Raw genomic sequence first — 24,689 nt, 5'->3', positions numbered from 1 at the left:
TGTTTCTAGTAGGAGAGGTTTCTAGTTATTTGTTAGGTGCTTTAATGAAGTGAATAACCATAAGACATAGAAGCACAATTAGGCCACTCGGCCCATCGCGTCTGTTCCACCATTCAATCATGGCTGTATTTTTCTCATCCGCATTCTCCTGCCTTTTCCCCATAATCCCTGATCCCCTTTTAATCAAGGACCTATCTATCTCTATCTTAAAGATACTCAATGACCTGGCCTCCGCAGCTTTCTGCAGCAAATAGTTCTACAGATTCACCACTCTCTGGCTGAAGAAATTCCTCCTCATCCCTGTTTTAAAGGATCGTCTCTTTAGCCTGAGGTTGTGCTCTCTGGTTCTAGTTTTTCCTACAAGTGGAAACATCCTCTCCACACCCACTCTGTCCGGGCATCGCAGTATCCTGTAAGTTTCAATAAGATCCCCCCTCATCCTTCTAAACTCCAAGGAGTACAGACCCAGAGTCCTCAACTATTCCTCTTAAGTTTGTCATAATTGACTTGTGATTCTTTGAAACAGTTTAGTTTCTAAAAGGTATGCTGACAATGAGAGTCTGAAAACTTGAGAAGCTGCTGTATCCCACCTGCTATCTCCCCTCCCACCCTCCCCCATTCAACTTCTGTCCAAAACTTTTTGGGGGGGGCGGGGGCCTCCGATGCAAATTAGTCCTGCTAATAATTTTTGTGCTGTCCTTTTATTTTGAAAAGTATTTTTATTCCACAACAAACAAACCTGAAGTTTTCACAAATAGCTAACTATAAGGTTGCATTTAATTAACAGATTATTGATAACTCATAGAACCATTGAATCCCTACAGTGCAGAAGGAGGCCACCGACTCTTCTACAGAGCATCTTACCCAGGCCCTAACCCTGTAACCCCACATATTTGCCCCACTAATCCCCCTAACCTACACATAGAGGGACCTAGAGCAACCAGAGGAAACCCATGCAGACATGGGAACAATGTACAAACTTCACACAGTCACTTGAGGCTGGAATTGAACCTGGAGCCCTGGCGCTATGAGGCAGCAGCGCTGATCACCCTGCTGCCCCAATCATAATGGTTATTTTTGGTTGAGGGAGGTACAGTTTCGAGTTTGTGCTCATGTGGAAGAAATCATTCATTGCAATATTAGAGTTTATTGCTTAGGGTAGGTGCAATAAATAACATTGTTCTTAAATAAGTTGTTCTTTCTCAATAAAGCGCTTTTAAAAATGACTATTGTATCAAATTCTCCTTAATTTTTAATGAAATGCTTTTTCTACTTTCTGTTACTGTTGAATAGTTTGCTCAGCAATAAATGTAACGTTAACCTGAAACAATGTCATTTGTTTTTTGCTGATATAACAAGCTTGGAATGTTGTGAGAGTTACATTAAAGTCAAGGGAAATTGTGTATGTTTTAACGTACTTGAATATTCAGTAGATACTGTGACACTGTAACTTTTCTCTAAATGTTATTAACATTTTCAGGCTCATGTCTATTCTTTGGGGGCTACACTTGCTGCTGCAGCTGAGTATGTGATAGAGCCCGAGTTAGAACCAAACCTCAGCCAAGAATTGAGAAGCCTTCTCGATCAAATGCAGCAGGAGAAACCTGAAGACAGGCCTGATATTGAGGTACAAATGTGAGATTGTTAACGCGCAGCCTCTTTGCCCCATATACGCAGACCACGAGCGTAATAACTTTTTTTTGTATCAGTTTGTTTAAGGCCCACTTCAAAATGCAAATTCTGAGATATATCTATTTTGTTTAGTTGGGTGTCTGAAACAGTTGGAAATTCTTGAGCAATGCTTGAGAGTTTCCAAAGAATAACATCTAAGAAATCCACGTGGATGGTCTAGGAAGGGGACTTTTAGTCGGTACAGAAAAAGGGCAGATTTGAGTTCGTCTGCAAAATCTGTTCCTGGTGCTAAATCCTTCTCCAACTCCTCCACTTGTCGCTTTATCTGAGGTTGTAAAATGGGCAACACAGAAGCCTTACTGTCATTCAGATTTTCAACTTCACTGATAGACAGCTAGTTCTCCAGCAGTTTCATTGAGACAAGGACTTGGGGGATTCAAGAGATGAGTGCCTTTATACCAGACTCCTGAATCTAGGTGTGTGCCAGCCTGAGGAACCTCCAAGATCTCCCGGATCTTGCCAATCTACGCCGTTTAAATGCAAATCTATCTCAGCAGCAACAATGCATCCTGAATGATAGAATTCTACAATGCAGAGGAGGCCATTTGACCCATCGAGACTGCACCAACCACAATCACACCTAAGCTCTATCCCCATAATCCCATGCATTTACACTAGCTAGCTTCCTGATGCTAAGGGGCAATTTGACATGGCCAATCCACCTAATGCGCACATCTTTGGACTGTGGGAGGAAACTGGAGCACGCAGAGGAAACCTACTCAGGCATAGGGAGAATGTGCAAACGCCACACAGACAGTGACCCAAGCAGGAAATTGAATCTGGGTCTCTGGTGCTGTGAGGCAACTGTGCTAACCTCCGTGCCGCCCCTTAAGGCCTTCCCACCATCCGTAACGCACAGGTCAGATATGTAATGGAGTATTCTCCACTTGTTTGGAGGAGTACAGATCCAACAATACCCAAGGCCCAATAGAAAGGGTGTTGCACATGATGTGGAGCACCAAGTACCTCACCTCTCCGGTCCCTTCCAACTCTCCCCCGTTGCTGTTGTCTTCCTCATCCCCTCTTATCAGTACAGAATTGCACCACGTTGCCAATTTTATGGAAGTTTCTTTCAGCCTTGCATCATCAATATCACGAGGCAGGTCCTGACAAATAATTGAGCAACATCTGGGTATCAGATTGCGTGCTGCATTTCTGTATCCCCTAGTTTATTTTCACTGTGACCTGGGCTGGACCTCTGTGAAGGCAAATGCTGCTGTTCCCTAATTCACTGATCATGTGGCCATGGGGGCGGAATCTGTCTTTCTGGTTTTGTGTCTGGTTGGGGATTTGACAACACAAGGTGGAATTCTAATGGTGGGGACAATGCATGAATGGACTGATTCTTATTATTGACACCCAAGAGAATGTCCTGGAATCCTCAGCTACAATGAGTGCTGAGTGAACATGAGGAGGGGTTGGAGGTTTTACCACAGGGTCTTACAACAAAGAAAATTACAGCGTAGGAACAGGACCTTCGGCCCTCCAAGCCTGCACCAACCATACTGCCTGACTGAACAAAACCCCCTACCCTTCCAGGAACCACATCACTCCATTCCCATCCTATTCATGTATTTGTCAAGATGCCCCTTAGAAGTCACTATCATATCTGCTTCCACTACCTCCCTCGATAATGAGTTCCAGGCACTCACCATCCTCTGTGTAAAAAAAAACTTGCCTTGTATATCTCCTTTAAACCTTGCCCCTCGCACCTTAAACCTATGCCCCCTAGTAATTGACTCTTCAACCTTGGGGAAAAAGCTTCTGACTATCCATACTGTTCATGCCCCTCAGAATCTCGTAGACTTCTATCAGGTCATCCCTGAACTTATGTTGTTCCAATGAGAACAAACCAAGTTTCTTCAACTTCTCCTCTTAGCTAATGCCCTCCATATCAGGCAACATTCTGGTTAATCTTTTCTGTACTCTCTCCAAAGCATCCTTCTGGTAATGTGGCAACCAGAATTGAACACTATATTCCAAGTGTGGCTTAACTAAGATTCTATAAAGCTGCAATGTGACTTGCCAATTTTTAAATTCAATACCCTGGCCGATGAAGGCAAGCATGCCGTAAGCCTTCTTGACTATCTGCTCCACCTGCGTTGCCACTTTCAGTGACCTGTGTACCTGTACATCCAAATCCGTCTGGCTATCAGTGCTCTTAAGGATTCTGCCATTTATTGTATATTCCCTTTATGTATTAGACCTTTCAAAATACACCACCTCACATTCTTCCAGATTAAACTCCAACTGCCATCTCTCCGCCTAAGTCTCCAACCGATCTATATCCTGCTATATCACCTGAATGTCCTCATCGTTATCAGCAAATCCAGCAGCCTTTGTGTCATTTGCAAATTTACTAATCAAACCAGTTACGTTTTCTTCCAAATCATTTATATTACAAACAGCAAAGCACTGATCCCTGAGAAATGCCACTTATCACAGCCCTCCATTCAAAAACGCACGCTTCCACTGCTACTCTGTCTTCTATGACCGAGATGTGGAGGTGCCAGCATTGGACTGGGGAAAACACAGTAAGAAGTCTCACAACACCAGGTTAAAGTCCAACAGGTTTATTTGGTAGCACAAGCCGTTAGCCCCTTCATCATTCCGAAAGCTAGTGGCTGGTGCTACCAAATAAACCTGTTGGACTTTAACCTGATGTTCTGAGACTTCTTACTGAGTTCTATGACCGAGCCAATTCTGTATCCACCTTGCCAGCTCACCTGTGATCCCATGCGACTTCACCAGTCAAAGGCCTGACTGAAATCCATGTAGACAACCTCTACTACCCTACCCTCATCAACCATCTTCGTCACTTCCTCAAAAAGCTCAATCAAGTTAGTGAGGCACGACCTCTCCTTCGCAAAACCATGTTGCCTCTTGCTAATACATCCACTTATTTTCCAAGTGGGACTAAATCCTGTCTTGAAAAATCCTCTCTAATAATTTCCCTACCACTGACATAAGGCCTGTAATTACCAGGATTATTCTTGCTACCCTTTCTAAACAAAGGAACAACATTGGCTATTCTCCAGTTCTCTGGGACCTCCCCTGTAGTCATGATGTGACGTTGGACAGGGGTAAACACAGTAGGAAGTCTCACAACACCAGGTTAAAGTCCAACCAATTTATTTGATAGTAAACTCACAAGCTTTTGGGGTTTGCCCCTTTGTCAGGTGAATGGAGAGTTCTGGCCTCAGACAGAATATATAATGGCACACACAGTTTACAGATTACTGACTAGAATGCAAGTCTTTACAACTAACCTGCTATTCAAGTCTTAAAGATGCCGACAATGTGAGTGGAAAGAGCATTAGGCATAGGTTAAAGAGATGTGTATCCAGACAGTACAGTAAGTGAGGTTTTGCAAATGCAGGGAAGTCATGGGGGTTACAGATAGTGCGACATGAACCCAAGATCCAAGTTGAGACCGTCCTCATGTGTGCAGAACTTGGCTATCAGTCTCTGCTCAGTGACTCTGCACTGTCGTGTGTTGTGAAGGCTGCCTTAGAGAACGCTTACCCGAACATCAGAGGCCAAATTCCCGTGCGTAGTAATTTACTATGTCCCTTACCATTTCACTCCACCGTTACGGCAGAGCCTGGATATTGCTGGCTACTTCCCTTGTTACCTCCCACTCACCTAACAGAATAAAACCTCATAGCTTCCTACCCACCCCAATCCCATCCAACATCTTAGCTGGTGCCCAGCCCTTGCGTGAAGTAAGGCAGGATATTATGTGAAAGGCTGTTTACAAATGTTAAATTGCTGTTATATCAAGTTTAACAGTGTCATTGTTAAATGATGAAGCTTTAGGCAAAAATGTCACCTAAGGTCAGGATAGCTTCATCCAATGGCAGGAAAAGATATTTCCACTATATTCCAACAACCTGGTGCCACAACAATAATCTCTCCCTTAACATCGGTAAAACGAAGGAGATGGTCACCGACTTCAGGAATCTGTCCTGGTCCCTCCATGCCAACGCTACTGTTAAGAGAGCCCACTAACACCTCTGCTTTCTCAGGAGACTGAGAAAATTTGGCTGTGGCTCTCACCAACTTTACAGATGCACCATAGAAAGCATTCTTTCTGGCTGTATCACTCCTGCTCTGCCCAAGATCACAAGAAACTACGAAGCGTCGCGAATGAAGTCCAGTCTATTGCACAAACCAGACTCCCTCTGTCTACACTTCCCGCGGCCTCGGAAAAGCAGCCAGCATAATCAAGGACCCCATGCACCCTGGACATAGTCTTTTCCACCACATCCTATTGCAAAAAAGATACAAAAGTCTGCCCTCATGTACCAACCAACTCAAGTTTAAATTAAATATTAGCTCTAGCTCCTGGGGTAAAAAGGATCAAGGGATATGGGGGGGAAGTAGGGATCAGGATATTGAATTTGATAATCACCATGATCAAAATGAATAGTGGAGCAGGCTAGAAGGGTTGAATGGCCTACTCCTGCTTCTAGTTTCTAAGCACAGTTTCTTCCCTGCTGCTACCAGACTTCTGAATGGACCTACCATATATAAAGCTGATCTTTCTCTTTACCCTAGCTATTACTATAATACTACATTCTGCAACGTCTTTTCTTCTCTATGTACAGTGTGCTTTGTCTGTATAGTGTGCAAGCAATAATACATTTCACTGTGTACCAATACATGTGACAATAATAAATCAAATCAACAGTCTGATTTGGCCCACTGCTCCTTAATCTCTCACTTGATAAGATTGGCAATTGTTGGGCAGTGCTTTGGTTTCATATTTAATCATCTGAGTTGAGATTGTCCAATTTCTTTTACTTTGGACTATTACAATTGACAAAGAGAAGGCTTTCACTTTGTTGATCTATATTTCAAGAGCCAAAATGTCTGGTGACAGGTCAGTGTGCTAACCCATTGTACCAATTCATTTCTTCCACATTTGCAAAGTAGACTAATACTGTATATTCAATAAAGGTTCTGATAATGATTGGTTTATTTGTATCCTGCAGGGTATTCTCAACACTTGTGAAGAAAAGTTAAAATGCTTATCCTCAGATGTTATTTGTCGCAATCTCTCTGCCGTGGGTCGAAGGGTGCTTTCGATTGAATCTGTTGGTGCTTTCCAAGGTAAGTGACAGATAATTATTTTCGTAGCCACAAGAAACTTCCAGCTTACTTCAAATGTTTTAAAAGGCACATCTATTGCATATTTCAATAAGTCTTGAAAAATCCAAACAATTGTTCATGTTAGTTAGACTAAGATGAAGGGCAACCTTTTTCGCTATTTACTCTGGCGAGAAAATCGACATGCAGCTCTGCCAGCTTTTTGCGCCAGGTAACGCAGCATTTAGAGTAAATAACTGCTGCAGGCATATCAGATGCTGTAACGCTAGCAAAACGGAGTCAGAATACCAGCAACACTGGCTCCACAGAGATCAGGGTGCTGCTTTTAAAGGACACCCCAATATGTACAAAACAAAAAAACCATTGATATAGGGAACCACCACCCCCCCCCCACCCCCTGTCTCCTTCCCCCGCCCCGTGCACACATCAAGGCAGCCACGCCACCATTTCCCGTCCCCTTCCCACCCACTAAAGCAATGGGACAACCTCCCCCCACACACTTAGGCAGCATGGTGGCACAGCGGTTAGCACTGCTGCCTCACAGTGCCAGGGACCCGGGTTTAATTCCAGCCTTGGGTGGCTGTCTGTGTGGAGTTTACACATTCTCCCCATGTCTGCGTGGGTTTCCTCCAGGTGCTCCAGTTTCCTTCCATAGTCCAAAGGTGAGTGGGTTATAGGGTCATAGAGGTTTGCAGCATGGAAACAGGCCCTTCAGCCCAACTTGTCTATGCTGCCCTTTTTTTAAAATCCTGAAGCTTGTCCCAATTGCCTGCATTTGGCCCATATCCCTCTGTACCCATTCTATCCATGTAACTATCTAAATGCTTTTTCAAAGACAAAATTGTACCTGCCTCTACTACTGCCTCTGGCAGCTCGTTCTACACTCCAGAGAAAAAAGTTCCAGTCTGTCCAGCCTCTCCTTATAACTCAAATCATCAGGTTCCAATGGCATCCTAGTAAATCTTTTCTGCACCGTTTCTCATTTAATAATATCCTTTTTATAACAGGATGACCAGAACTGTCCACAGTATTGCAAGTGTGGCCTTACCAATGTCTTGTACAACTTCAACAAGACGTCCCAACTCCTGTATTCAATGTTATGACCAATGAAACCAAGCATGCTGAATGTCCTCTTCACCACTCTGTCCACCTGTGACTCCACTTTCAAGGAGCTGTGAACCTGTACTCCTAGATCTCTTTGTTCTGTAACTCTCCCCTTTGCCCTACCATTAACTGAATAAGTCCTGCCCTGGTTCAATCTACCAAAATGCATCACCTCGCATTTATCTAAATTAAACTCTAGGTTGATTGGCCATGATAAATTGCCCCTTAATGTCAGGGGGATTTGGAAGATAAATATGTGGGGTTATGGGGATAGGACAGAACCTGGGTGGGATTGGTGTCGGTGCATTCTTGATGGGCCAAATAGCCTCTTCTGCACTGTTGATTCTATGATTCCATGCAAGCACTAGGGCAGTCTTCCCCCACCACACTCGAGCACCAGGGCAGGCCCCCACAAATAAGGGGAACACTCCCCGCTGGAGTTTCCCAGAGGGGTCCCCAGCAAATGTGCATAACCTTCTCCACCTGGGGGCTATACTTACCTTTGACACTCTCGATGGATTCACTCTAAATGTTTCATATTTTTAAATACCTGTTGTAGATCTCGTCGATGTCTGAATGTTAAATGTGGGACGTAGATATGGTGGAGAAGGCTGTTAATTATATTAAAATTGATTAAAAAGAAGTGGAGCCTTGTTACTTTACTGGGGGGAAATTGGGAAACAAGATCTCGCTGATGAGAATATTATTTTCTGATTCTCGCGGGTTTTTATGCCCAGTTTGCCATTTGAGTTCACAGCAAACGTGGGCTCAAAATCATTCCCATAGAGTGCTGTAGCAAATGAACATCATGTGGGCCGTAAAATTATTGGGCCCGAGAACATAGAATGAAGACAGCAAAACAACATCCCTGCATCCAGTCTGTCCGAATTTCATATGTTTCAGTGAGATCCCCTCTCATCCTTCTGGATCAGTTACCATTAGAAAAGCAACCTTGAACAAATTGCTGTCAATTTTAAAAATAAATTCAACTTTGCAGATGAATTAACCAAACCTTCCTCAATAAGCAGCAAGCTGTCACTCTGACTTACGTGTCTCCTTCAGGGATGATGACCAAGTAGTGTTTATAAACGGGCATGTGTTACATCACATTGACATAAGTAATGTCATTCTCGAGGTTTGGAATAGACAAACAGCAGGTATGCTGGCAGCTGGATTTCCTCCTGTGCCGCACTTGCAGCAGCAGGACAGATCTGCACCCCATGGCATTTAATTACTTTCTAATTACATTTAATAGTATCTTTCCTGTAAGAATAGTAAGTCCTAAATCTTGAATAAACAGGCATCTGTTCCTTTCCTCCTTCTTAATCAGTCACAGCAGGGAGGGTGGCACAGTGGCTAGCACTGCTGCCTCACAGCACTAGGGACCCAGGTTCAGTTCCAGCTTCAGGAGACTGTTTGGAGTTTGCATGTTCTTTCCATTGCTGCACGGGTTTTCTCTGGGTGCTCTGGTTTCCTCCCACAGTTATATGTGTGGGTTAGGTTGATTGGCCATGCTTAAATTGCCGCTTAGTGTTGGGGGATTAGCAGGGTAAATGGTTATCGGGATAGGGCCTGGGTGGGATTGTTGTCAGCGCAGGCTCAATGGGCTGAATGGCCTGCTTCTGCACCGTGGGCTTTTAAAAAGAAAGGAGTATTTTAGCTTTGGCTGTGTCTTTGATTATACTGCACTTCATCAAACTTATTTTATTTTGTACTGCGTCATTTAGTTCATGATTGGTTGAATCCCTTGATGCTGTATTTTAGTTCAGTAATTCTTCACTTAATGGAAATACAGTTGAAAAAAATGTATGAAAAAGTTTTTAGTACAATTCTATTGTTATTCTGTTTATCAGAGCATTTTGCTTGATGTTGATAGAAATCAAAATAAGTATTAATTGGCGAAAGAATTCAGCCAGATGTTTTGCAAAATTTGAATTAACAGATATATTTTGATATACAAGGGGGATGAAATTGGTCTACACTGGCAGTGTAAAACAGGCTTGTAGCAAATCAGTAGCCAATCCATCTCTGCCCAGATTTTATTAGACTATTTTGTCAACTTGCTCATCCATTGACTCTGTCTACACTTCCCGCTGCCTCAGTAAAGCAGCTAGCGTAATCAAGGACCCCATGCACCCCTAGACGTACTCTCTTCTGCCTTCTTCCATCAGGAAAAAGATACAAAAGTCTGAGATCAAGTACCAACCAACTCAAGAACAGCTTCTTCCCTGCTGCCGTCAGACATTTGAATGGACTAACCTCATATTAAGTTGATCTTTCTCAATACCCTAGCTATGACTGTAACACTATATTCTGCACTCTCTCCTTTCCTTCTCTATGAACAGTATGCCTTGTGCAAGAAACAATACTTTTCGCTGTAAAGTAATACATGTGACAGTAAATAAAATCAAAAAGGTAGGGGATCTTGTGGCACAGTGGTAGTGTGTCTACTTTTGGATCCAAACTGCGGGTTCAAATCCAATCCAGGACTTGTTGCCATGGGAGAAACATTCATAACATGGTTTGACAGATTCAGAATCACCTTGGGAATCCTTCCACCACTTTCCCACCGTTCTCAAAGAGGAAAAAGTATGTGTGTGAAGGTACATTAAAATGAAATCAACCAGGAAAATGTTGCAATGGTTTTTAATTTCAAACCATTTAAAAACAACTAAGGTCCAGGTTTCTATCCCCAGGCTTGACTCACCAAGTCAGAAAATTTCCTGCTTCAGCAAGCCTGATCTTTCAAAATGGCCACCTATAGGTCAATTTTTCAGTCAGAGGCACAGGTGAAATAGAAATCATGGATAAGTAACCTTGGAGTGAATGTGCAGGGTACAGAAGCAGATTGAATGCAAGGCCTACCTCTGTGCTCCAATACTACGTTTAAAAATAAAAAAGTATTTTAAAAAATCCCTCAAGCCTTCAGCCATCTCCCCTGCACATAGTTCCTATACCCCATCTATGTCAACCTATAACAGCCTGTGACCCACCACTTTATTGCCCTATACCCCTGTGTTACCTCAATGCCATCTCATGCCAACCCATGCAACCTGCACCCTTTTCTCTTATCCCCTCCATGCCAACTCATCTCTTATCCTTGCACAATTCCTTGACAGTTTTAACATTTCTGGAAAACGCTTTACCAGTTCTTTGCTGGATAGACAATTCCTTGACAGCTGGATGGTTTTTATACAGTTCCTTGACAGCTGGTTAGTTCTCCATTAACTGGACAGATCCAATGAGTTTGTGCATCAAAGTGCATTAATTTTTGTTTCCAACAATCCCAAGGGGCACCTTACCCCTCCCAAAAGTGTCTCACATCTCTATCCAAGAAAGTATTCTAGCTATCCAAACATGTTCTGACCTCCTTTTACCTGTTCCAATCCGCACACTCTGGATTCTGCACTCCTGGCCTTCCAAAATCTCACTTCAGTGCAGACATCTGGTGATGTAAATCCAGCTGACCCAGTGAATCACGCATGTGTACGTCCTGGCCCAACTCCGAGTCCTAGGCCCGAAAGATAGGAAAGGTTGGGCTCGGGGCGGCCTTTGAGTTTTCAGCCACTTCCAGGGTTTTCACCATGACGGAAAGCCTCTCCATCATAGTGAAAAACCTGAAACTGGAAAATGAGACTCCAAAAAGATTTGAACTATTGTTCTGTGGGGAAAAAAAAGATTGAGAGCAGTGCAAAATTGGCTGCTGATTCTCCACAAGCCTGTGGGGAGTCAGCAGCCAATTTTGCACTGCTCCTGGTGCAGATTAATTTCATTCCCGAGGTGAATCACTCGGTGAGAAGAAATTAGTATTACCAATGTATTCTTTCATCTATTGTAGAATATACGTTTTTAACCTGTGCATGCCTTCTACTTATTTTAAATGAAACTTGGTATCCTGTTGACCTGCATTTTCAAAATCTTTATACAGATGGATGTGAAGAGAGCTGTAAAGAGAAGAAGCGCCAGGAAGGTGTAGGTCATGAACTGCAAACAAATGAACGGAATCCAGCAGATGGTTCATCGAGCACCGAAGACCTGCCCAATGACTTAAACATGCTGAACAACGGAAGGGCAGAGGTTGTGAGCAACACTGAAAAGTGTGCGCGTGAGGTAAATCCTGATTCAACTGCTGATGTTGGTAAGCCTCTCCAGCAGGGTTTAGAACCCATGGGTTCAGTGGATGTTTGTGAGAGAAGGGAGCCAGTGCCCACCATAGATCCTGCAGAGTCTACCGTTGATCTGAAGAACAAAGGGCGTGAACCTGACAGGATTTCACCCGTTTCTCAGAAGCGGTCAACAGCTAGGAAGCGAATGTTGCCAAAGCTACCAACAGAAATCTCAAGCAATACCCAGCATCTTCTTCGCTCTAAAATGGAGCTGGGCAGATCTGTCACACCCAACCTATCACCGCTTTCGTTTTCTGACATTACCACGGGTTCTTTGTCTTCGCTCGACTCTGTCAACATATTGACTATCACAGACTGCCCTCAGAAGGTGCCGTTTAGAACTAAGAACAATGACTTGACTTTCATTCCAAAGTGTGGTCTTCCATCAGAAAGAGTAAACGCGAACAATCCAAGTGACTGGACACAGAAGATCTCCAGTACAGAAGTAGTAAATAAAAACTCGCCCAATAGTCGCAACTTCGTTTCCGATGAGAACAGGGAGCGACCGCCAAAATCTCCCTTCGCGCTGGGGAAACTGTCTTCCACCCGAAGCCTCAAAGCTAAAATCTCAGCCACATCGTTTACTCCGACAGGCGTGCCCAGCCAAATGGATTCTTATTCTTCCAGTGGAATATTATTGGAAACCAGGGCTACAGCTGGAGACTGCAGAGGAGCAGGAGAAAATGATTATTTGTCTTTCACAGAGAGTCATCTTTCAGATGCAGAGAGAACTATTGGTAGTCATCAGCGGCATTATTTCAAACCATGCCGTTCCCAGAGTGTAAATGACTTATCAACAAGTAATGCCCTGCCGTTTAGAAATGTCATGCAACTCTGTCAGGATGATCATTGTGAGCAAACACCACCCATCAGAGCGACTGAAAATAATGCTGCAGAATTTATGTTTGATAGACAGGTACGTGTGGATGTGGTAGACTCTACGGGGCTGTGTCTGTTGTTATTTTCTCCGTACACATGATAACACTTTTGCTGGAATTTTACTGTTCATTCTGGTGGGATTTTCCCATCCCGCTGCAGTGAAGGAAGACTTGGCCAATTTTGGTTGACCAAATTCTTCAACCTCGCTGCAGCGTGAATATGGCATCAACATCCAGTAAGATTGCACCCTTTGTTTCTTTCCATCCATCTCCATGGCTCCATAGCTTTCACTGCCGTTATTTCATGCAATGATGTTGAGTCTTTTTCAGTGATTTTCACCTTCGCTTTATAAGACAACTTGTAAATAAATATTTCAGTAAGTTCAGGACGAAGGCTCATCTGAATTGTTCTGCAAAATACTAGAATTGTCATATTTGACGATCATGTTTGTGCTTTTTTTTATTTTTAATTAGTTGCAAAATATGCAAGATTATAATGTGTGGGTGAACATCAGTACCACTGAAAGTAAGTGCATGACCAAGTGATGAGATTTTCCTCATATTCCCGGGTACACTAAAATCATTTCTGTGGTATTTCTACTTGGCTTTAGTTGAGCATTATTTAACATTGCTATTTTTCAGTTGCTAGGGTACAAAATTCTTCTCTTTCCCTCAGCGCTCTATTTCAGGTGAGAGTCCTCCTTTTCTGAAGTGTTACTCCCTTGGGATCTTCCTGTGCCATTTTTTAGGACATAACAGTAATATCACTGGCCTGGTAATCCAGAGGCCCAGACTTGTGCTTCGGTTCAAATCCCACCATTGCAGCCGGTGGAATTTGAATTTCATCAATAAATCTGGAATATTAAAACTAGTGATGGTGCATGATACAATTGTCAATTTTCTTTTTTTAGAAAAAGCTTCTGGTTCGCTAATGTCCTTTGGGGCAGGAAATCTGTCTTCCTTACCTGATCCGGCTATGTGTGACTCCAGACCTTCAGCAATGTGGATGTCTCTTTGCCATCGTCATTATAGGGAAATCAGGGATGGGCAACAAATGCTGGTATTATGAGCGGTGCCCACATCCCAGAAAAGAATAAAAAGAAAAAAATATATTATCTTGCAGGTGAAAGGGTTGATGATTGTCTGATTGATCTTCTGGCCTTTACCATTGCCACACTAAGAAAATGCGCATCACTAATCTCTGATTTTCATGATGTCATGCGCATTTTGAGGAAGCGTTTGTTCTGCAGCCGCTGCTTATTCACAGAAGCACAGCTGGACTTTGGAGAGACCCCAACTAAATTATTGTGGGCACAAACCTGCGTTGTACCCTTGCGTGGTGTTCCTTGTGAAGCATCTAAATTGCTGTTTCATCCACTTCTAACACCTTTCCCTCTGGGTTTTCGCTCAGTGACAGAAGTGAAGTTTGTGCTTACCGAACGTTTACTACTCAGTTTATTGAAAGGGGGGGGTTGCTATGGAAATTTTTTATAATAGGACTGAAATGTAATTGCCTCCCTTTTTTTGAGTCCTACATGCATCATCAAAATATCAAGTAATCCCACAAGGGCAATTGCGAAGAATATTTAGAATATTTATTCCTTAAGGAGAGTATTATCTTGCACCAGATAATTTTCTCCCCTGATCTTTATCTATAATGTGGTCTGTCTCCTGTTATTTTTGGCTAATGACTGCATTAGTTCTGTTCCCCCAAGTGACAGCTGTCCTGTGCAAGACCACAGTTTTGATCTCGAACTGCTTTTAACAATGCATGCTCAGTTCTAAAATGAATACAGTCGTCAACATGTTGGTTGGAATTTTCCAGCTCTTCATGCCCAGCTGTGACTGTCAGCAGGAATGGAGGATTTGCCTCAGTCAAATCTCTATTCATTGCATCGGGATGGGAGAATCTCAGCTGCAGATGAGGTCAGAGAATGTGGCCTGTTATTTCTCTCCAACTAGAGTCCAAAGATGTGCGGGTTAGGTTGATTGGCCATGCGAAAAATTGCCCCTTAGTGTCCTGAGATGCGTGGGTTAGAGGGATTAGCGGGTAAATGTGTAGAGATATGGGGGTCAGGCCTGGGTAGGATTGTGTCTGGTGCAGACTCAATGGGCCAGATGGCCTCTTTCTGCACTGTAGGGTTTCTAGGATTCTATGAATACAACTATCCCCTCTTTACATTCAGCATCATGACGATTGCTGAATCAACATCCCAGCCCAGAGCCTTGAAATTCTACAGCAAATAACTCACCTCCTGATATCCTAAAGCCTGTCAACCATCCACAAGGCGCAAGTCCAAAGTGTGACTGAATTCTTCTCACTTATCCAGATGAGTGCAGCTTCAACAACACTCAAAAAGCTGGACACTGTTCAGGACAAAGCCGCCCTCTTTATTCACACCAATATTGACTCCTCCTCCCAGTGGCAATGGTGTATACCATATACAAAATACACTGCAGCAACTCGTCAAAGCTCTTTGACAACATCTTCCAAACCCATAACTGCCTAGAAGGAGAAGGGCAGCAGATATCTGGGAACACTACCACCTTCATGTAACCCTCCAAGCTACACACCATCCTGATTTTGAAACATATCACCGTTTGTCCATTGTCATTGGGTTAAAATCCTGGATCTCCCTCCCTGACAGCACTGTAGGTGTAACTACACCACATAGACTTTGTTCAAAAAGTGGAGATACTGTCATTGGACTGGATAAAACACAGTAAGAAGTCTCACAACACCAGGTTAAAGCCCAACAGGTTTATTTGGTAGCAAAAGCCACTAGCTTTCAGACCGCTGTTCCTTCGTCAGGTAAACCTGTTGGACTTTAACCTGGTGATGTGAGACTTCTTACTGTGGTTCAAGAAGGCAGCTCATCACCACCTGCTCAAGGACAACAAATGCACACATCCAAATTAAAACAATATTTTTTGACAAAAAAGCTTTCATAAATATTAATTAGCATTGTTCAGAAGTATGCCATTTTTAAATAATCCTAATGGATAAACTTGAAATTAAAACTAATTTTGAAATCAGACTTTTTACTGAATAATGCTTAATGCATTTCTCTGGATATTGCAGCCTGATGGAAACTGAGAGATGTCCTGATATTAATCTTATTCCCAACCTTCTGTGTGAATGCACTTTTATTGTTGAGGGGTAGGACGGGTGTTGCTTTTTTTCCTTGAGTTGAAAAACTCAAATTTTAAATTGAAGTAAAGGGAAATCTCTACCTGAGCTCCATCCAGCCCTATGAGTTCTCCAACACGCATCAAGAATCTTGCATATGGATAGCCATTTCCTACCACCTGCCCCAAAGAAACACACGGATTCTGTGTTCTGTTCTCGCACAGGGATTGTCCTAGCATTCCATGTGCTTTCTTCCACTGGACAGGAGACAATAATAGCACATTGAAGACAATAAGCTTATCTGTTAACTGAGGCCAGCTTTATGGCTATGTCTGCTCAACTTTGCTGTACAGTTTCTACTTTCACTTTTCCATTTGATGTTGTTTTGATTTGGTAGCTTGCTTGCACTGACACGGTTAATATGCCCAGAGGACTGATGCTCATTTCTTCCCTGGTCTCTGTAACAGTGCATTTCCCTAGAAGAGCTACTCTCTCAAGATGATAGACCCTTGAAGGACCATGAATTGTGGGCCCTGTGTCATGAGTGTTTGATCAGTCTGCAACTCTGCAAAGATTATCCAGGTATTGAACAGCAAGGCTTGTTAAGATTTTTTATCCATATGTTTAAAATCGTGCACATTCCTTGTTTTTTTAATTTGTATTGTGCCACTGTGGAGAAAATGTTCGGCTTTCAATATCATTAGTTCATGTTTGATCCATCATGTCATTTAATTTTTTAAGAAGAGGCTACATCCATCAATCTCATTCATTGCCGCATATATTTTAAGAGCCACCACAAAACTGTTTGATCTGAGACTCAGAACAATAAAAATTGTTGATGTCATAGAAACATGGAAACTAAAAGGAGTAGGCCATTTGACCCTTCAAAGCCTGCTCTGCCATTCAGTTTGAGCACGGCTGATCGTAGAATTCAATATCCTGATCTCCCCTTCCCCCGTGTCCCTATATCCCTTGATCCCTTTAGCCCCTATAGCTATATCTAATTTCTTTTTGAAACCGGACAACATTTTGCCCACATCTACACTCTGTGGTAGTGAATTCCACACATTCACCACCCTCTGAGTGAAGAAATTTCTCCTCATTTCAGTTCTAAAAGGTTTACTCTTTATCCTCAACCTATGACTCCTAGATCTGGATTCCCCCTCCATTGGGAATGTTCTTTCTGAATCTACCCTGTCTAACCCTGTTAGAATTTTATAATTTTCTATGAGATCCCCTCTCATTCTTCTAAGCTCCAGTGGATATAATCCTAACCGACTTAGTGTCTCCTCATGTGATAGATCTGCCATCCCAGGAATCAGCCTGGCAAACTTTTACTGAACTCTATAGCAAGGATAATCTTCCTCAGATAAGGACATCAAAACTGCGCACAATACTGATAAAAGACACACAGTTAATATTTTCGGGATGTGAAATTGAGCTGCAAATATATGTTGAAGCTAATTGCAGTTGATCGTTGCAGAGCGTCAATCATAGTAGCTAGATCCATAAAGCCTTATGTTGGATCCATGGCTGAGTTAGCTGATATCTCAGGCCTGTCAATAATGGTGCGATCCTGTTAACCACATCTACTGTTGATGGGGAAGAAAAAATAAGCTGCTCCTCCTATTCCCGATTTCTGTCCAACAGCCCCTGTGGAAAAAGTGCAAATGTGTTGATAAGCTAGCCCTCTGTCCCCACTCTGCTGAAACCCATAGGCTCACACAGGAAGAAGACCCCTCTTATATGAGGTAACAGTGATCTCCTGGTATTCTCCAGCCATTCATACACTGCTGCCAACTGCCAGTGAGCATGGAGAGTTCAGCACTCAGCCAAATCTCCATTCACTGCAGCGGGACTGGAGAATCGCAGCTGCGAGCGAGGATCCGACCCAACATCTTTGAAAAGGAGGGAAGAGTGTTAGCGTATTTCCAATTCTTGATTTTACCATTTGGAAAATCTCTCATAAGGCCATGAAAGTTTAAAGTTTAACACCTTGTGTTTTAGGTACATTGCTCGTTTATTAAAAAAAAATGAATAATAACAATAAAATAAAATTGCCCTCAAACTTTAATTAAATAATTAAAAATCTTTCCAATGCAAATAATCGGAAAATGAGTGAATCTCATTCATACATCAAATTCCTGTTTAAAAACTTTTACAAAGGCACAGACCAGTTCAGGAATGGAAGTGCTCCATAATGTTACAGTTAACTTTGAACAAAACAATTTAAGTTTTTTGTTTATTTGTTAATGTCACGAATTGACTTACATTAACAGTGCAATGAAATTGTTGTGAAAATCCCCTAGTTGCCACACTCTGACCCTGTTTGGTTACACTGAGGGAGGATTTAGCACGGAAGAAACCAAAGCACCCAAAGAAAACTCATGCAGACACCACACAGACAGTGACCCAAGCTGGGAATCGAACCCAGGTCCCCTGGCACTGTGAGGAGGCAGCGTTAACCACTGTGCCACCATGCTATCCTGTAGGAGAAATTCGAACATTTTTTGTCAAATAATAGCAGTTGTCACCTTAATATCCTCACAAAATCTTTACTTGATTGATTAACAAACTTCTCACACTTGCTTAATTAAACATGTGATTCCTCTTGAAAGCAGTGGTTGTGAAGCTATCCTTACACATTCAGGCTCAATAACCACTTAAGATTTTGCACATGCAGCTGTTTGTGTACATTCTCTGAGATATAATTTTTACCTTAATAACTTATACACGTTTTTTTATATCACCAAAAGGATTGGAAAACATACCATTCTTTTGCTATAATCCCAGGCCTAAACAAAATTGGAAGTAACTGCCTCACAAAATGGTGTGAAATTTTTATTTTGAACTGTACATAGGTGCTCAGATGGTGTTCCTTATTTCCTCAAAGATTGGCACTATTCAAAAGCACCTTTAAGCTGATGTTTTACCTCGAGCATTTCTCGGCAAAATACAATGGGTCGAATTGTCCTGATGTAAGAATTACAAGTTCTGCCAGATGGGCAAATTAGCTACATAACAAGTTTACAAAGGACAACAGAACTCTCCAAAAGATAAAATAAACATTTATTTTTCATCACATCCCAACAAAAAATGTCTGCTTGTAGCAGCAATGGGATGAAGTGTGCTCAAGGGCCGCTGTAAGAACCGTAGTGCGCGGGACTATGTAAAGGTTTTTCACCTTAGGTGGGAATTTCCATCTTGGAACATGCATGACTGGAAAATCCTGCCCAATGGCTGGGATTTTCCAGCCCTACATGGCATGTTTTCCCTCAGTGGATGTGCCAAACCATTAGCTGCTGGCAGGATCTTCTGCTCCCACTATATGGGCTTTTCCGTGGCTTGCCCACCAGGCAACGTGCCGGGAGGGATCGACATCGAAGGAACCGGAAGGCCCTGCCAACAGAGGACCCAGAAAATCCTGCCCAATATTATTGTTGCCTATCTGGATAAATCATGATATGTCTAAGGCAGGAGGATTAATTTTATGGCCTGTTGATTGACTGTGGCATTTGGAGCCTCTATGGCTATCTGACCGGATATAGTCCAGTTCAGCCCCAATGGTAACTGGATGATAATGTCCAAGAGGTCAGTAAAGTATTACACAAATGGTTGTAGTGAATCTTCCTTTGATTTTCCCTCCTGCAATGTTCAGAAAAAGTTCCTTACTGAACGTGCATCGCTTTTTCATTCACGTTTTTTTTCCTCCGTTCCAAATATTAAATTATGCTCTGATGGCTGCCCGACCATTCTTCGTCTAGATTTACAATTCCCTTGAGCGCACTTTATCCCACATAAGCAGACATTTTTTGTTGGGATGTGATGAAAAATAAATGTTTGTTTTATCTTTTGGAGAGTTCTGCTTTGCTTTGTAAACTTGTTATGTAGACAATTAGCCCATCTGACGGAATCTTACCTGTCATTCACGCCACGCTCCCACTGCAGCAAGATCGGAGAATTCAGCGGCCAGCCAAATCTCTGTTCACCGCAGCGGGATGGGAAAATCCTGTCAGTGTGAATAGTGATAAGATTCTGACCACCATTTTGAGTTGCCATTTGCTTCCATCAGTTGACTTTAAGATTTATTTTTAGTTTAAATTTCTTTGTACATTTTTGATGTTTCTTTCTTAAAAAAAAATCCACCCGTGTTCCAAATTTGGGCTTTTAATGGTCCCTTATGACCTTATCACATAATGTAATGCAGTTTACACTTACAGGCAGGCCTGAACTTTTAGGATGCCAAGTGCTTGGGGCCCGCCAATCTGAGAGTTAGTGGGACAGTCCTGCTGCCATTCCACACTCAATTGAGCATTGATTGGCACCAGGCAGGGTGTCTATCTGTGCTTGGATAGAAATCTCTCCCAGCCCTCCGGGCACAGCACTACACTAGCCAGATGAGGTACTCTTTAAAAAGTTAATTTACGGGATATAGACATCACTGGCTAGGCCAGAATTTATTGCTCATCCCTAGTCACCCTTCAGAATGTGGTGGCGAGCTGCCTCCTTGAACCGCTGAAGTCCCTGGCGTAGAGGTATACCCTTGGTGCTGTTAGGGACGGAATTCCATGATTTTTAACCCAATGACAGTAGCAGAACAACGATATATTTCCAAGTCAGGTTGGTGAGTGACTTGTAAGAGAACCTCCAGGTGATGGTACTCACAGGCATTTGCTGCTCTTGTCCTGCTAGATGGTAGCGATTATGGGTTTGGCAAGTGCTGCCCGAGGAAACTTGGTGAGTTCATGCTAAAAAAAGTCCCCTGGACCCTCCCCATGAGGGCATGAATGCATTTCTGTTCAGCACACATGCGCGAGTTCCCCAGTCAATATGACTGTCATGCTATCAGAGCATCTTTCTCATGTGCCCTCTAGCGTTCAGTCAGTAAGGCAAAAGTTCACTCCGAGAACATTTTCCAAACATTTTCTTTTCATTTTCCAAAATATACCTCTCAGCAACAAGAACATTATTTCCTCTGCTGCCAAAAAACGACCCAACCAGATTAATTGTCTGGTTAAATAAGAGAACAGAACAATACAACATGCTTTGAAAACACGAGCAAGTGTGTTTGATATGGTGCAGCTTATACTTCCTGACTCGTTACATGAATTGGAGAATTTGGGGATTTGTACAGAACTGTGACACAAACTTGGTCTGAAATGACTGTGCGTTCTGAATTTGGACTTGAAGTCTTGCTAAAAGGTGGAGAGAGTCAGCAGCCACAGGACTTGTACTGTCCAGGTTAACATTCCAGGTAGGGCGCCGATCACTTGATATGAGTATTATCCAATAGATACTTTGTCTCTCGCTTCCACATGGGAAAATGGACAAATCTGGAGCAGCTCAGTGGTTAGCACTGCTGTTTCGCAGTGCTAGAGACCTGTGTTCAATTCCAACCTTCAGTGACTTATCTGATTGGAGTTTGTACGTTCTCCCCGTGTCTGGGTGGGTTTCCTCCAGGTGCTCCAGTTTCCTCCCACAGCCCAAAGATGTGTAAGTCAGATTGATTGACTGCTAAATTGCCCCTTGTGTCCCACGATGTGGGATTAGCAGGGTAAACATGTGGGATTACAGGAATAGGGTCTGGGTAAAATAAGAAAAAAAGGTGGATTGGTGCAGACTTAATGGACCAAATGGCCTCCTTTGCACTGTCAGGATTCTATGATTCTATGACCTGAATTCATCTCTCAGCAGCTTCCTGTGGAGATAGGACTTGAGGGCACATTGCTGCTTGTGGTGGTTAAACCATTCTGTCTCCATGCTGTGCTTGGCCAAGTGATGAGTGCTGACTAACAGATCCTGAGGGATCCCTGGTATTTGTATTACGTATAAATGACTTGGAAGAAAATATTGCTCACCTGATTAGCAAGTTCACAGATGATATTAAGAATGCTGGATTTGCTGATAGCAATTAACATAATCAGAGAATGCAGCACAATGTAGATAGGCTGGAAAATTGGGCGGCGAAATGGCAGATGGAAATTAATCCTGGTGAATGCGAGATGATGCATTTTGATAGATTGCTGGAAGTTATAAAATAAATGGCAGAACCATCAGGAACGTAGACACACAGATCTGGGAGCATAGGTCCACAGATCCTTAGAAGTGGCAGGACAAGTGGAAAAGGTGGTGAAGAAAGCATATGGCATCCCTGTCTTCATCAGCTGGGGCATCAGGTATAAAATTTGGCAAATTATGTTAATTACATAAAACATTGGTTAGGCCACATTTGGAATACTGTGTTCAATTTTGGTCACCACAGTACCAGAAGGACGTGGAGGCTTTGGAGGGAGTACAGAAAAAGTTTACCAGGATGTTGCCTGGTACAGAGGGTAGTAGCTATGAGAAGAGATGGAATAAATTGGGATTGTTTCCCCTAGATAGATTGAGGCTGAGGGGCGACCTAATAGAAGTTTATAAAATTATGCAAGGTATAGATAGGGTGAACAGTTGGAAGCTTTTTCCCCAGGGCAGAAATGACAATTGCAAGAGGGCACAAGTTCAAGATAAGGAGGTAAAAGGATCAGTGGAGATGTACGGGGAAATTTTTTACACAGAGGGTGATGGGAGCCTGGAATGCACTGCCATGTGAGGTGGTTGAGGCAGACACATTAGCTACATTTAAGACTTATATGCATAGACACATGAATATAGGTGGTTGGCCTAAATAGGACAATGTGATTGGTGCAGGCGTGAAGGGCTGTACTGTTCTTTGTTTGTTATTTGGTTGTCCAACCTGGTGGCCTGGAGGAAGAGCTGGGAAGAGCAGGTGAACAGCAACCACAGCCTCTTGTGCCTCTGGCTTTCTGGTTCCTCCTTCCTACCACATTGGTCAGGACCTAAGTATGGTGTGTTTCATTGTAAGTCTATCTCTGTGATGGTCAGTTAACTCATTTTGTAAATTTAATTCACTAATTTCAAAAGATTGTCTGTTATGGTTATATTTTCTTTATATTTTGTAGAGTACTTGTGTCTAGGGTCTGCGTACATTGACACTCGTGGAAAAGTCTTATTTCTCTCCCCGATGAGCAATGGTATGGAAAGCTGCATCTTTACTTTCTGTTTTGATATTCTGAATAAAGTCATTGAAATGTTTTCAATAGTTGACAGCCGCTGCGAAGTTCAGTTCATCTATGTCCATTCTTTCTCCTTAGGAAATCTGGATTCATTCTATTTGGCACCTGAATTTGAAAATCAAGGAGTGGTTACAGAAAAGGTTTGACCATTAAATTGAGATTATTTCCCTGCCACAGAAAAAACCCCGTACAAATAGCCAGTAAATCTCTGAATGAATGTATCTTCGCAACAGGTTTGCATTTATGGCGTTGCAGCTATTTTGTGGGCAGCAGCTAAATTCAACGCTCCAGTGAATCAGAAGTTACCATTATCCAGAAATCTCAAGAATTTGCTTTTGGATATGGCAAAGAGAAACTCCAGAGAAAGACCTTCAATCACAGATGCACTGGAGGTACATGTGCCAAACCCCTCATATTCTAGCTAGCCGTTTCTGCTAAATACTTTTTCCGCAAATAATATCAAAGTTACCTAATACTTATTCAAATAAATTTCTCAAAATTCAAGCGGTGCCTTTTGCCAATGGCCCTGCCTGCATTCTGTGCCACCAGATGATGCAGCCTCACTATAACCTCTCAGATGTAGTCCTGTACCACCATCTATCTGTACGAACTTGTCATTGACTCTGGTGCTAATAATCGAATTGCATCTGTGTTTTAATGAGATTTGATTCATGGACAATAAGTATTGAAACTTTGAGAATAATCAGAGTAATGTTGTGTAGTGAAAGTTGACATCCACCAGCTTGCCCTGATCTTTGTTATTACAGTATCGTTTTTATAGTGAAGTCTAACATGTTGGGTGGGATCCCCCAGCCTCACCAGGTGGTCGGTGGGAATCCCAATGCCTCGCAGAATGGGGTGGGAGACAAAAATAGGGATTCCCAACAGGGCGTCAAGGCGATCGAGATTCACCTGACCCCACCCTGCTAGCCCACTTCAGGGGGAAGAGGGACTGATTGAGGGTCATGCCGGGTTACCCTCATGTCTGTGTGGTGTGGAGGGTGGTGGTGACTGTGATTTGGGGGCTGGGGGAGGATGCCTCTCATTCCTGAGGGGTTGGTGGTGTTCCCCCGGTACCTCGTGGTCCGGCGTGCCAGCAACACAATCATAATGCAAACCTGCTAATTGTATTACAAATCCTGGGTTCAGCAGCCCATTCATAATCCCTCCACCATTCACCAACCCCCGCCCCCTCCTACCCCCAGTGGGAATGGAACTAGGCAGGTTTTGGAGTGGCATGCTGGACCACGATGGTCCAGGGGAGAACCACCAACCCCTCAGGAATGAGAGACATCCTCCCCCAACCCCAAATCACAGTCACCACCACCCTCCACACCACACAGGCGTGAGGGTAAACCAGCATGAACCCATTCAGTCCCTCTTCCTCCTCAGACCTCCACACAACTCCCCTTCCCCCTTTGATGCCCCATTCAGACCTCCATCCTCAGACTCCCAAAAATACGGCTCTCTTCCCACTCGCACCCCACCCCACCCTGCCCTCCCACTCAACCTCCATCCCTGTCAGACCCCC

At 43.0% G+C, this 24,689-nt stretch overlaps 1 protein-coding gene across 1 annotated transcript in view; it reads left to right on the top strand.

The window, feature by feature from the left end:
• kndc1 (kinase non-catalytic C-lobe domain containing 1) overlaps nt 1–24,689 on the top strand; it is a 177,200-nt gene that overhangs the window by 61,793 nt on the left and 90,718 nt on the right. Inside the window, exons 4-10 of the mRNA XM_080205589.1 lie at nt 1,481–1,627; nt 6,690–6,807; nt 11,837–12,990; nt 16,550–16,664; nt 23,045–23,116; nt 23,237–23,298; nt 23,392–23,550. Coding sequence (XP_080061715.1) covers nt 1,481–1,627; nt 6,690–6,807; nt 11,837–12,990; nt 16,550–16,664; nt 23,045–23,116; nt 23,237–23,298; nt 23,392–23,550 — 1,827 coding nt within the window. The remainder of the gene's footprint in view (nt 1–1,480; nt 1,628–6,689; nt 6,808–11,836; nt 12,991–16,549; nt 16,665–23,044; nt 23,117–23,236; nt 23,299–23,391; nt 23,551–24,689) is intronic.

This window comes from Carcharhinus amblyrhynchos, chromosome 17, assembly GCF_965287045.1.
Source record: "Carcharhinus amblyrhynchos chromosome 17, sCarAmb.v2.hapA, whole genome shotgun sequence".
NCBI lineage: Eukaryota > Metazoa > Chordata > Chondrichthyes > Carcharhiniformes > Carcharhinidae > Carcharhinus > Carcharhinus amblyrhynchos.
The sequence above is the reverse complement of the archived record's forward strand: the minus strand, read 5'-3'. Positions and strand labels throughout refer to the sequence as shown.